At 55.8% G+C, this 12,912-nt stretch overlaps 2 protein-coding genes across 2 annotated transcripts; both read left to right on the top strand.

Annotated features, from left to right (window-relative positions):
- Nucleotides 1-309: 309 nt before the first annotated feature.
- Nucleotides 310-3,553, top strand: LOC106048558 (NAD(P)(+)--arginine ADP-ribosyltransferase 2). The gene is made up of 2 exons (XM_066990100.1): nt 310-692; nt 955-3,553. Exon 2 carries the CDS (start codon nt 1,104-1,106, stop codon nt 2,055-2,057), a length of 954 nt encoding a protein of 317 aa, XP_066846201.1. The 5' UTR covers nt 310-692; nt 955-1,103; the 3' UTR covers nt 2,058-3,553.
- A 5,102-nt stretch (nt 3,554-8,655) lies between these two features.
- Nucleotides 8,656-10,466, top strand: LOC136789667 (NAD(P)(+)--arginine ADP-ribosyltransferase 2-like). Its single transcript, XM_066990112.1, has 2 exons — nt 8,656-9,038; nt 9,301-10,466. The coding sequence occupies exon 2, from the start codon at nt 9,450-9,452 to the stop codon at nt 10,401-10,403; it is 954 nt and encodes a 317-aa protein (XP_066846213.1). The 5' UTR covers nt 8,656-9,038; nt 9,301-9,449; the 3' UTR covers nt 10,404-10,466.
- Nucleotides 10,467-12,912: the final 2,446 nt, after the last annotated feature.

Consider the following 12,912-nt stretch of genomic DNA (forward strand, 5'->3'; position numbering starts at 1 on the left):
AAATAAGCAAGCAAGGCAACTAAAGAAAGTGATGCACAAAACAATTGCTCACCGCCCGCTGACCAATGCCCAGCCTGTCCCTGAGCAACGGCGGCCCCTCAGCCAGCCCCCCCCACAATCTTATTTTTCCACGATACCACATGATATGGGATATCCCTTTGGCCAGTTGGGGCCAGCTGTCCTGGTTCTGTCCCCTCCCAGCTCCTTGTACACCCTCAGCCTGCCCGCTGGCAGGGCAGCGTGAGAAGCACAGAAGTCCTTGGCTCTGTGTCAGCACTGCTCAGCAACATCTAAACCATCGGTGTGTTATCAGCACTATGCTCATCCTAAAACCAAACCGCCACACCGCACCAGCTACTGTGATGGAAAGTAACTCTATCCCAGCCAAAACCAGGACAAGCAGTGTCAGCTCCTGCGGGAGCCCCTCTGCACTGAGGGCTGCAGAGCCAGCACCGCACCTCTCAGCACCCATGGGACTGGGACCCACACACGCACTAGAGCATGGGCGACTGATGAGAGGAGATTTCCTGTTGGTTTCCCTGCAGCCATTTGCAACAACCCAGCAGCAACTCGGTGGTCATGGGGGGCTGGAACATAAACTGTCTGGGGGTTGCTATAAAAAGGCAGAGCAGCCAGCTCCACGCACCCCGCAGCAGCGCCGAGCCGTGGGTCCTGCATGCAACAGAGCAGAGGTAACATCTCACTGCAGCACCCGGGCTACTCCTGGCACAAATGCTGCGGCCTCAGAGGATGTCGGGGCTGCACGGGGGAACCCATGTGTCTGTGGTGTTTGATGCAAGTCATTGGGCTGGAGTCTGGGCCGGTATCAGGGTGGGGAAGAACCAGGTGGCCCTTGCTGGGGACACACACTGCAGGTGCTTGCCTCTGATGCCAGGGTGGGCATGGGCGGCTTTCGAGGTGACCCTGATGCATCTGCTCCGCTTCTCCCTGCAGCCTCCTCCGACCCTCTGCTTGCCCCCTAGCAGACGCCTGTGCCCCATCCTGTTGCATTCAGCGGCTGAGCTCAGCTGGTTGCAGAGGACCAGGTCCTCCGCTGCCTGGGGCATCCCCGCTCGTGGCTGGACACCCGGAGCTTCCCGCACATGGAGCAGCTTGGCCTGGTCTGGGTGCTGCTGGCCGGCACCTTGGCTGGCACCTTGGCTGCCAGCCGCACCCGTGAGCAAGACCTCGGCCCCATCAAGAAGGTGGCGATGGACATGGCCCAGAACTCCTTTGATGACCAGTACTGGGGCTGCAGATACAAGATGGAGGAGAAGCTGAAGGAGGTGAACCGCACCGAGTTCCAAAACAAGACCTATGCGGACACCTGGGGAAGAGCAGTCAAGAAGTGGCAGAGTCTATGGGGCAACTCAAACCAGCCGCAGGTGCTGCGGCAGGAGCAGGCGGTGGCCGTGCTGGCGTACACTGCTAGGGAAGGCCTGTACAAGCAGTTCAACGCGGCCGTGCGCAAGGGCGGGCGCTCCTGCAAGTACTACCTGCAATCCTTCCCCTTCAAGACGCTGCACTTCCTCCTGACCCAGGCCCTGCGCACCCTGAGGGATGCCCAGGGCCACAGATGCTACCACGTCTACCGTGGCATCAAGGGCATCCGCTTTACGGCCCACCTCCAGCAGACCGTCCGCTTCGGCCAGTTCACCTCCACCTCCCTCAAGAAGAAGGTTGCTCAGTCCTTTGGCCAGGACACCTTCTTCTTTGTGTACACCTGCTACGGTGTCCCCATCAAGCCATTCTCCTTCTACCCTGCTGAGAACGAAGTCCTCATCCCACCCTTTGAGGTCTTCAAGGTCACCAACGTCACCCGTTACACAAACGGAAACGTCATCCATCTCCGCTCCCATGCCGCGTGCAGCACCTACAACTGTGCGCTGCTGAAGGGTAAGGGCAGCCAGCAGGGTGGGTGCCACCGGGAGATGGCTGGGGCTGGGGCACAGCCCTGGGCAGGCGCCGCGCTCCCCGCACTCCTCCAGCCTTGGCCGCAGGAGAGCGGGGGGCCCCGTGCCACCGGCTCTGTGAGGGGAAGGGGAGCCTTGTGGTGAAGGCAACAGCTCCGTGTGGGGAGCTCGGGGAACTTCAGGAGCTTGGGGAGGGAGCTTGGGGAGCTTGAAAAAATGTGCAGCTGTGTGGAGGCATGGGGGTGCGTACAGAAGGAGGAGCAGGAGGACCAAAGAGGGGTTTGGTTTGCGGTATAAAAGGGCCGGTCACACGTAAAAGAGGGATGGTCAGTGTTTGTCTGGCCAAGCCCTGCAGTCTGTCCTATCGTCTTATTTCTCTCATTAAAGCTTTTCTCTTTGCACGTTCGCCCTCTTTTCCATGTGTACGCGTGCTGAGGGGACTACGCGCCAGCTCCTGGCGAGGCCTCTGTGTGTGTGAGTGAGCTTAGTGCCAGCTCCTGCAGCCAGATACATTTTCCATTCTCTCCCCAGTCCTGCTGGGGAGTGGGTGAGCGACCGGCTGTGCGGTGCTGAGCTGCCAGTACGTTAAACCATAGCAGGCCTTTTGGTGCCCAGTGTGAGGCCCGAAGGGTTGAGGTAACGACAGACCCAACGGGAGCGTGCCAGAGAGAACAGCCCTGCGTGGATCAGCCCACAACTTGGCGCTGCCGCCGGCACTGGGCCTAGGGCCGGCTGCGGGACTGGTGGCAACAGCGCACGGAGGGGCCAGGGGCAGTGGCAGCCCCAGAGGAAGGAGAGGTGACCCTGGGTTTGTTTAGAGGTGGCGACACGATGTCTGGGGTGACCTGGCCCCTGGCAGCTCCCTGTCCTCAGCTTCCCCAAGCTGCTGGGGAGGGAAAGGAGCAGCTCCGAAACAAGAAGACACCCCGAGAACATCCCCTGCCATCTTGACTACAGGGACAGAACAGAGAAAAGTGCAAAACCAGGGCAGCTCAGAGCCAGTGCCCTGCTCTGCACCTCAGGGCTGCCCAGCTCCCTGTGGGGGATGAGCCCTCACCCAGGGGGAGCCACCACAGCGCTGGGGCACCGGTGAAGTCCCTGCAGCGCTGGGGACATGGCAGGGAGCAGGGGCTGTGTGGTGGTTTTACCGTGCTAGGCAGCTGAACTCCACCACAACCGCTCTCTCACTCCCCCTCCTCAGAAGAGGAGGAGAAGAAGTAAAGGAAAGAACAACTCTTGGGTTGAGATAAGGATAATTTAATTAAAGGGAAAACTAATTATTAAGGAAAGATTATTATTAATTAAACAATTTAACTAAAGGGAAAAAAGGGAAAGTGGAAAAGGGGAAAAAGGGGAAAAAAACACAACAAAACAAGTAAAGGTTGTGTGGCAGTGCAGAGGAAAATAATTGCTCTCTACTTCCCACAAAGTGAGCGATGCTTGACCACATCCTTGAAGCAGGGCCTCAATGCACGTAGCCGGTGTTTGGGAGGACAGACCTTTTCGCAACGAGAGCCCACCCCTCCCCTCTTCTTCCTTTTTTCAGCTTTTATTGCTCAGTGTGACATCATATGATAAGGAATATCCCTTTGGTGTGTTTAGGTCAGCTGCACTGGTGATGTTCCTTTCTCACTTTTTGCCCACCCCCTAGGAGGGTTAGAGAGAGTCCTGATGCTGGGCCAACTCTACTCAGCAGCAGACACAGCACTGGTGTGATACAGAATCACAGAATTACAGAATTGTAAGGGTTGGAAGAGACCTCATCATGTCCAACCCCCCGTGCCAAAGCAGGTTCCCTAGAGCAGGCTGCCCAGGTAGGCGTCCATGTGGGCCTTGAATATCTGCAGAGAAGGAGACTCCACAACCTCCCTGGGCAGCCTGTCCCAGTGCTCCGTCTCCCTCACCGGGAAGAAGTTCTTTCGCATGCTGGTGCAGAACTTCCTGGGCTCCATTTTGTGGCCATTGCCCCTTGTCCTGTCCCCACAAATCACTGAAAGAGGTTGGCCAAATCCCTCTGTCTCCCACACCTCAGGTATTTATAAACATTGCTAAGATCCCCTCTCAGTCTTCTCTTCTCCAGGCTGAACAGACCCAGCTCTCTCAGCCTTTCCTCACAGGGGAGCTGCTCCAGGCCCCGTATCATCTTTGCGGCCCTCCGCTGGACTCTTTCCAGGAGATCCCTGTCTTCTTTGTACCGGAAAGCCCAGAACTGGACACAGTACTGCAGGTGAGGCCTGACCAGGGCAGAGCAGAGGGGAGGATCACCTCCCTTGACCTGCTGGCCACTCTTCTTTTAATGCACGCCAGGATCCCATTGGCCTTCTTGGCCACCAGGGCACACTGCTGGCTCATGGCCAACCTGTCGTCCACCAGGACCCCCAGGTCCTTCTCTGCAGAGCTCTCTCCAGCAGGTCATCTCCCAGCCTGTACTGATACATGCGGTTGTTCCTTCCCAGGTGCAGGACTCTACACTTGCTTTTGTTAAACCTCATTTGGTTTCTTCCTGCCCAGCTCTCCAGCCTTTCCAGGTCTCGCTGAATGGCAGCACAGCCTTCTGGCATGTTGGCCACTCCTCCCAGCTTTGTATCATCAGTGTACTTGCTGAGGGTGGACACTATTCCCTCATCAAGGTCGTCGATGAAGGTGTTGAACGAGACCGGACCCAGTCCAGACCCCTGGGGAACACCGCTAGTCACACGTCTCCAACCAGACTCTGTGCCGCCGATCACCACACTCTGAGCTCGGCCAGTCAGCCAGTTCTCAACCCAACTTATTGTCCACTCGTCTATCCCACGCTTTCTTGGCTTTGTTACCAGAATGTCATGGGAGACAGTATCAAAAGCCTTGCCGAAGTCAAAGTAGATGACAACCACTGCTCTCCCCCAATCTACCCAGCTGGTGATGTTATCATAGAAGGCAACGAGGTTGGTCGAGCACAACTTCCCCTTGAGGAATGCATGCTGACTACTCCTTGTAACATTCTTCTCTTCCAATTGCTTGGAGATGGAATCCAGAACAAGCTGTTCCATACCAGTGCTGTTCTAGCTCCAAGTGCAGAGCACAGCACTCTATGGGCTGCCGCAGGGAACGTTAACATCCCAGCTAGACCCAGTACAGGCTGGCAGCAGGGAACAAGACAGAGCTGCCAGCCTCGTGTGGTCCGGAGCCAAGGGCAGCGTCTCCCCTCCATGGCCTTGGTGCCTGGTGCAGCCATGGGGGCGGGGATGGTCCCTGTGTCCTGTGATCTCTGCACCAGGGCATGTGTCCCACCAGAAGGTGGACGAGGGGAGCTTGGCCATGCCCCGTGGCTCGGTGGCTGGGGCTGCTGTCCCCGTGTCCCTGCAGAAGAAGTGGCACTGTGGAGGTGACCACTGCAGGAAGTCCAAGCAAAGACATCCTCAGCCTTCAGAGGGTGCAAGCAGTGCAAGCTGTGGTGAAGTGCCCAGGAAGAAAAGTAAGATAAGATAGGAAGATAAGTAACATTTATTGCCTATTACTAACAACCTAGGGAAGTGAGAAACAGAGGAAAGAAAACAAACACACCTTCCCCCCATCCACCCTCTTCCACTTCCTCCCCCTGATCGGTGCAGGGGAATGCGGACTGGGGTCTGCGGTCAGTCCCTGACGCTTCGTCTCCGCCGCTCCCTCACGGTCCCTCTCTGCCCCTGCTCCCCGTGGGGTCCCTCCCACGGGATGCCGTCCTTCCCGAACTGAGCCTGCGGGGGCTGCCCACAGGCAGCAGCTCTTCAAGAACTGCTCCCACACGGCTCCGTACCACGGGGTCCATCCCCCAGGAGCAAACTGCTCCAGCACGGGTCCCCCACGGGCGGCAGCTCCCCCCAGACCCCCTGCTCCTGCGTGGGCTCCTCTCCATGGCTGCAGCTCCGGCTGGGGGCCTGCTCCTGCGGGGGCTCTCCATGGGCCGCAGCCTCCTCCAGGCCACATCCACCTGCTCCACCGGGGGCTCCTCCACGGGCTGCAGCGTGGAGATCTGCTCCATGTGGGACCCATGGGTGCAGGGGGACAGCCTGCTCCACCAGGGGCCTCTCCTTTTCCCTTTCTTCGGTCTTGTGCCCAGAGGCACAAGCAGCGTCGCTCATGGCCTGGCTCTGGGCAGCAGCAGGTCCCTTTGGAGCCGGCTGAACCCGGCCCTTACCTGACATGGGGCAGGTGCTGGGCTCTTCTCACAGAGGCCACCCCAGCAGCCCCCCACTACCAAGACCTTGCCAATAAAGATTTACAGAACAGCAAACTGAAAAAAAAACCACAAACATGCACAGCTTTTAACAAGCCCTCAGATATGATAAATAGCAAAAGAGAGAACATGGCACAGGATCGCACAGAAAGATATTAAGAGCAAAGCAGACAGCATTGTGGCCAGCAAATCAACAAGTATGTTTGACAAATGTGATCATTGTAAGCTCCCTCTAAAGCACTCTGGTCAAATTTCTTGTTATCTCCACCCCCTGAGCCTCACACTGGGTGCCGAAAGGCTGCGGTGGTTTCACATCGATGTCTAACTAAAAACCACAGCTGCTCTCTCATTGCTCCTCAGAGACAGAGGGGAGGAAGAAAGGATGACCCAAAAGGAAAAGGCTAAGGGGTTGAGAGAAGGATAATTTAAATGCAAAAGAAAAAGGAAAAAATAAAAAAGCCAATCCACACGGAAGCAATTTGAAAAGAATTATTCTCTACTGCCCATCAGCAAGCAATGTTCAGCCACATCTTGGGAAGCAGGGCCTCAATGCACATATGTGTTGTTTGGGAGGAAATACCTCTCTCAATTACTTTTCAGTGGTCTTGGGAATCTAGAGAGATCCCAGTCTATTGGAAGATGGCAAATGTGGTTCCAGTTTTCAGGAAGGGCGAGAAAGAAGACCCTGGTAATTACAGACCTGTCAGTCTCATTTCAGTGCCTGGTAAAATCGTGGAGAAAATTATTCCAGGAGTTATTGAAAAGCACCTGAGGGACAACGCAGTCACTGGTCATAGCAAACAGCAGGTTCCTGAGGGGAAGGCCCTGCTTAACAAACTAAACTTCCTTTTATGACATGGTTACCCACAGAGTTGACCAAGGGATGGCAGCTGATGTAATCTTTTTGTATTTCAGCAAAGCGTTTGATACGGTTTCTCAAAGTATCCCTCAGGACTAAATGTCCAGCACACAGCTAGACAAGTACCTAATGGGATGGGTGAACAACTGGCTGGTGGGTCAGGCTCAAAGGGTGCTAGTAAATGGGGTTACATCAGGCTGACGGCCAGTCACTAGTGGGGTTCCCCAGGGCTCTGCTTTGGGGCCAGTTCTCATCAACGTTTTCATAAACGGCCTGGAGGTAGCACTTGAAGGCATACTAAGTAAGTTTTTGGATGACACTAAATCGGGAGGAGCTGCAATTGCTCAGGGACAGGCTGGGCATTGGTCAGCGGGTGGTGAGCAATTGTTTTGTGCATCACTTTCTTCAGTTTTCTGGCTTGCTTATTTTCTCTCTTTCTTTCTCATGAAACTGTCTTTCTCTCACCCAGCCGGTCTGTGCACTTTTACCCTTGTCAGCTCTCTCCCCATCTCCTGGTGGGAGGGTGACCAAAGGGTTGTGCAGTGCTGAGGTGCTGAGCTCTCTGCTGCATTACACCTTTGAAGACCTCCAGGGATGGTGACTCAACCACTTCCCTGGGCAGCCCATCCCAATGCCTAACAGCCCTTTCGGTAAAGAAGTTTTTCCTAATATCCAACCCAAACCTCCCTTGGTGCAACTTTAGCCCATTCCCCCTCGTCCTGTCACCGGGCACGTGGGAGAATAGACCAACCCCCACCTCGCTACAGCCTCCTTTAAGGAACCTATAGTCTCATTGTTTAAGGTATCTATAGTCTCATCCTTTAAGGTACTTATAGTCTCATCTCTTTAAGATACCTATTAGTCTCATGACCAGTAATTTTATCATATCGTAAACCAGTGTTATATAGTACAGCAGAAAACTAACCTTAAACCAGCCCCCCAAAACAATAAACAGCACGACAGGGAACACCTATAGTAAGTAATGTGCTACATAACTCAATTCAGAAAACAGGCACAGCAGACCTCAGACCAAAAAAAAAACAGCACTGTGATTAGCAAATATTAAACTGATCTAATGGTTATAACAATATTGTTTTAACATGCTCTCATCACAAATTATAAACCAATTTGTCCTGTCTAGCATTGTGTGGTCAGGTCTGTTGATCTCTCACGGTATCTCAGGTACCTCCTGGCCCCACACTGGGTGCTAAAAGCACTGCTGTGGTGTAATGCAGCAGAGAGCTCAGCACCTCAGCACTGCACAACCCGTTGGTCACCCTCCCACCAGGGGATGGGGAGAGAGCTGACAAGGGTAAAAGTGCACAGACCGGCTGGGTGAGAGAAAGACAGTTTCATGAGAAAGAAAGAGAGAAAATAAGCAAGCAAGGCAATGAAAGAAAGTGATGCACAAAACAATTGCTCACCGCCCACTGACCAATGCCCAGCCTGTCCCTGAGCAACGGCGGCCCCTCAGCCAGCCCCCCCCCCCCCCCAGTCTTATTTTTCCACATGATACCACATGATATGGGATATCCCTTTGGCCAGTTGGGGCCATCTGTCCTGGTTCTGTCCCCTCCCAGCTCCTTGTACACCCTCAGCCTGCCCGCTGGCAGGGCAGCGTGAGAAGCACAGAAGTCCTTGGCTCTGTGTCAGCACTGCTCAGCAACATCTAAACCATCGGTGTGTTATCAGCACTATGCTCATCCTAAAACCAAACCGCCACACCGCACCAGCTACTGTGATGGAAAGTAACTCTATCCCAGCCAAAACCAGGACAAGCAGTGTCAGCTCCTGCGGGAGCCCCTCTGCACTGAGGGCTGCAGAGCCAGCACCGCACCTCTCAGCACCCATGGGACTGGGACCCACACACGCACTAGAGCATGGGCGACTGATGAGAGGAGATTTCCTGTTGGTTTCCCTGCAGCCATTTGCAACAACCCAGCAGCAACTCGGTGGTCATGGGGGGCTGGAACATAAACTGTCTGGGGGTTGCTATAAAAAGGCAGAGCAGCCAGCTCCACGCACCCCGCAGCAGCGCCGAGCCGTGGGTCCTGCATGCAACAGAGCAGAGGTAACATCTCACTGCAGCACCCGGGCTACTCCTGGCACAAATGCTGCGGCCTCAGAGGATGTCGGGGCTGCACGGGGGAACCCATGTGTCTGTGGTGTTTGATGCAAGTCATTGGGCTGGAGTCTGGGCCGGTATCAGGGTGGGGAAGAACCAGGTGGCCCTTGCTGGGGACACACACTGCAGGTGCTTGCCTCTGATGCCAGGGTGGGCATGGGCGGCTTTCGAGGTGACCCCGATGCATCTGCTCCGCTTCTCCCTGCAGCCTCCTCCGACCCTCTGCTTGCCCCCTAGCAGACGCCTGTGCCCCATCCTGTTGCATTCAGCGGCTGAGCTCAGCTGGTTGCAGAGGACCAGGTCCTCCGCTGCCTGGGGCATCCCCGCTCGTGGCTGGACACCCGGAGCTTCCCGCACATGGAGCAGCTTGGCCTGGTCTGGGTGCTGCTGGCCGGCACCTTGGCTGGCACCTTGGCTGCCAGCAGCACCCGTGAGCAAGACCTCGGCCCCATCAAGAAGGTGGCGATGGACATGGCCCAGAACTCCTTTGATGACCAGTACTGGGGCTGCAGATACAAGATGGAGGAGAAGCTGAAGGAGGTGAACCGCACCGAGTTCCAAAACAAGACCTATGCGGACACCTGGGGAAGAGCAGTCAAGAAGTGGCAGAGTCTATGGGGCAACTCAAACCAGCCGCAGGTGCTGCGGCAGGAGCAGGCGGTGGCCGTGCTGGCGTACACTGCTAGGGAAGGCCTGTACAAGCAGTTCAACGCGGCCGTGCGCAAGGGCGGGCGCTCCTGCAAGTACTACCTGCAATCCTTCCCCTTCAAGACGCTGCACTTCCTCCTGACCCAGGCCCTGCGCACCCTGAGGGATGCCCAGGGCCACAGATGCTACCACGTCTACCGTGGCATCAAGGGCATCCGCTTTACGGCCCACCTCCAGCAGACCGTCCGCTTCGGCCAGTTCACCTCCACCTCCCTCCAGAAGAAGGTTGCTCAGTCCTTTGGCCAGGACACCTTCTTCTTTGTGTACACCTGCTACGGTGTCCCCATCAAGCCATTCTCCTTCTACCCTGCTGAGAACGAAGTCCTCATCCCACCCTTTGAGGTCTTCAAGGTCACCAATGTTACCCGTTACACAAACGGAAACGTCATCCATCTCCGCTCCCATGCCGCGTGCAGCACCTACAACTGTGCGCTGCTGAAGGGTAAGGGCAGCCAGCAGGGTGGGTGCCACCGGGAGATGGCTGGGGCTGGGGCACAGCCCTGGGCAGGCGCCGCGCTCCCCGCACTCCTCCAGCCTTGGCCGCAGGAGAGCGGGGGGCCCCGTGCCACCGGCTCTGTGAGGGGAAGGGGAGCCTTGTGGTGAAGGCAACAGCTCTGTGTGGGGAGCTCGGGGAACTTCAGGAGCTTGGGTAGCCTGGGGAGCTTGGGGAGCTTGAAAAAATGTGCAGCTGTGTGGAGGCATGGGGGTGCGTACAGAAGGAGGAGCAGGAGGACCAAAGAGGGGTTTGGTTTGCGGTATAAAAGGGCCGGTCACACGTAAAAGAGGGATGGTCAGTGTTTGTCTGGCCAAGCCCTGCAGTCTGTCCTATCGTCTTATTTCTCTCATTAAAGCTTTTCTCTTTGCACGTTCGCCCTCTTTTCCATGTGTACGCGTGCTGAGGGGACTACGCGCCAGCTCCTGGCGAGGCCTCTGTGTGTGTGAGTGAGCTTAGTGCCAGCTCCTGCAGCCAGATACATTTTCCATTCTCTCCCCAGTCCTGCTGGGGAGTGGGTGAGCGACCGGCTGTGCGGTGCTGAGCTGCCTGTAGGTTAAACCATAGCAGGCCTTTAGGTGCCCAGTGTGAGGCCCGAAGGGTTGAGGTAACGACAGACCCAACGGGAGCGTGCCAGAGAGAACAGCCCTGCGTGGATCAGCCCACAACATGGCGCTGCCGCCGGCACTGGGCCTAGGGCCGGCTGCGGGACTGGTGGCAACAGCGCACGGAGGGGCCAGGGGCAGTGGCAGCCCCAGAGGAAGGAGAGGTGACCCTGGGTTTGTTTAGAGGTGGCGACACGATGTCTGGGGTGACCTGGCCCCTGGCAGCTCCCTGTCCTCAGCTTCCCCAAGCTGCTGGGGAGGGAAAGGAGCAGCTCCGAGCCAAGAAGACACCCCGAGAACATCCCCTGCCATCTTGACTACAGGGACAGAACAGAGAAAAGTGCAAAACCAGGGCAGCTCAGAGCCAGTGCCCTGCTCTGCACCTCAGGGCTGCCCAGCTCCCTGCAGGAGATGAGCCCCCACCCAGGGGGAGCCACCACAGCGCTGGGGCACCGGTGAAGTCCCTGCAGCGCTGGGGACATGGCAGGGAGCAGGGGCTGTGTGGTGGTTTTACCGTGCTAGGCAGCTGAACTCCACCACAACCGCTCTCTCACTCCCCCTCCTCAGAAGAGGAGGAGAAGAAGTAAAGGAAAGAACAACTCTTGGGTTGAGATAAGGATAATTTAATTAAAGGGAAAACTAATTATTAAGGAAAGATTATTATTAATTAAACAATTTAACTGTGGGAATAAACAATTTAACTTTTAAGGGAAAAAAGGGAAAGTGGAAAAGGGGAAAAAGGGGAAAAAAACACAACAAAACAAGTAAAGGTTGTGTGGCAGTGCAGAGGAAAATAATTGCTCTCTACTTCCCACAAAGTGAGCGATGCTTGACCACATCCTTGAAGCAGGGCCTCAATGCACGTAGCCGGTGTTCAGGAGGACAGACCTTTTCGCAACGAGAGCCCACCCCTCCCCTCTTCTTCCTTTTTTCAGCTTTTATTGCTCAGTGTGACATCATATGATAAGGAATATCCCTTTGGTGTGTTTAGGTCAGATGCCCTGGTGATGTTCCTTTCTCACTTTTTGCCCACTCCCTAGGAGGGTTAGAGAGAGTCCTGATGCTGGGCCAACTCTACTCAGCAGCAGACACAGCACTGGTGTGATACAGAATCACAGAATTACAGAATTGTAAGGGTTGGAAGAGACCTCATCATGTCCAACCCCCCCTGCCAAAGCAGGTTCCCTAGAGCAGGCTGCCCAGGTAGGCGTCCAGACGGGCCTTGAATATCTCCAGAGAAGGAGACCCCACAACCTCCCTGGGCAGCCTGTCCCAGTGCTCCGTCACCCTCACCGGGAAGAAGTTCTTTCGCATGCTGGTGCGGAACTTCCTGGGCTCCATTTTGTGGCCATTGCCCCTTGTCCTGTCCCCACAAATCACTGAAAGAGGTTGGCCAAATCCCTCTGTCTCCCACACTTCAGGTATTTATAAACATTGCTAAGATCCCCTTTCAGTCTTCTCTTCTCCAGGCTGAACAGACCCAGGTCTCTCAGCCTCTCCTCACAGGGGAGCTGCTCCAGGCCCCGTATCATCTTTGTGGCCCTCCGCTGGACTCTTTCCAGGAGATCCCTGTCTTCTTTGTACCGGAAAGCCCAGAGCTGGACACAGTACTGCAGGTGAGGCCTGACCAGGGCAGAGTAGAGGGGAGGATCACCTCGCTTGACCTGCTGGCCACTCTTCTTTTAATGCACGCCAGGATCCCATTGGCCTTCTTGGCCACCAGGGCACACTGCTGGCTCATGGCCAACCTGTCGCCCACCAGGACCCCCAGGTCCTTCTCCGCAGAGCTCTCTCCAGCAGGTCATCTCCCAGCCTGTACTGATACATGCGGTTGTTCCTTCCCAGGTGCAGGACTCTACACTTGCTTTTGTTAAACCTCATTTGGTTTCTTCCTGCCCAGCTCTCCAGCCTTTCCAGGTCTCGCTGAATGGCAGCACAGCCTTCTGGCATGTCGGCCACTCCTCCCAGCTTTGTATCATCAGTGTACTTGCTGAGGGTGGACACTATTCCCTCA

Source organism: Anser cygnoides, chromosome 1, assembly GCF_040182565.1.
Source record: "Anser cygnoides isolate HZ-2024a breed goose chromosome 1, Taihu_goose_T2T_genome, whole genome shotgun sequence".
NCBI lineage: Eukaryota > Metazoa > Chordata > Aves > Anseriformes > Anatidae > Anser > Anser cygnoides.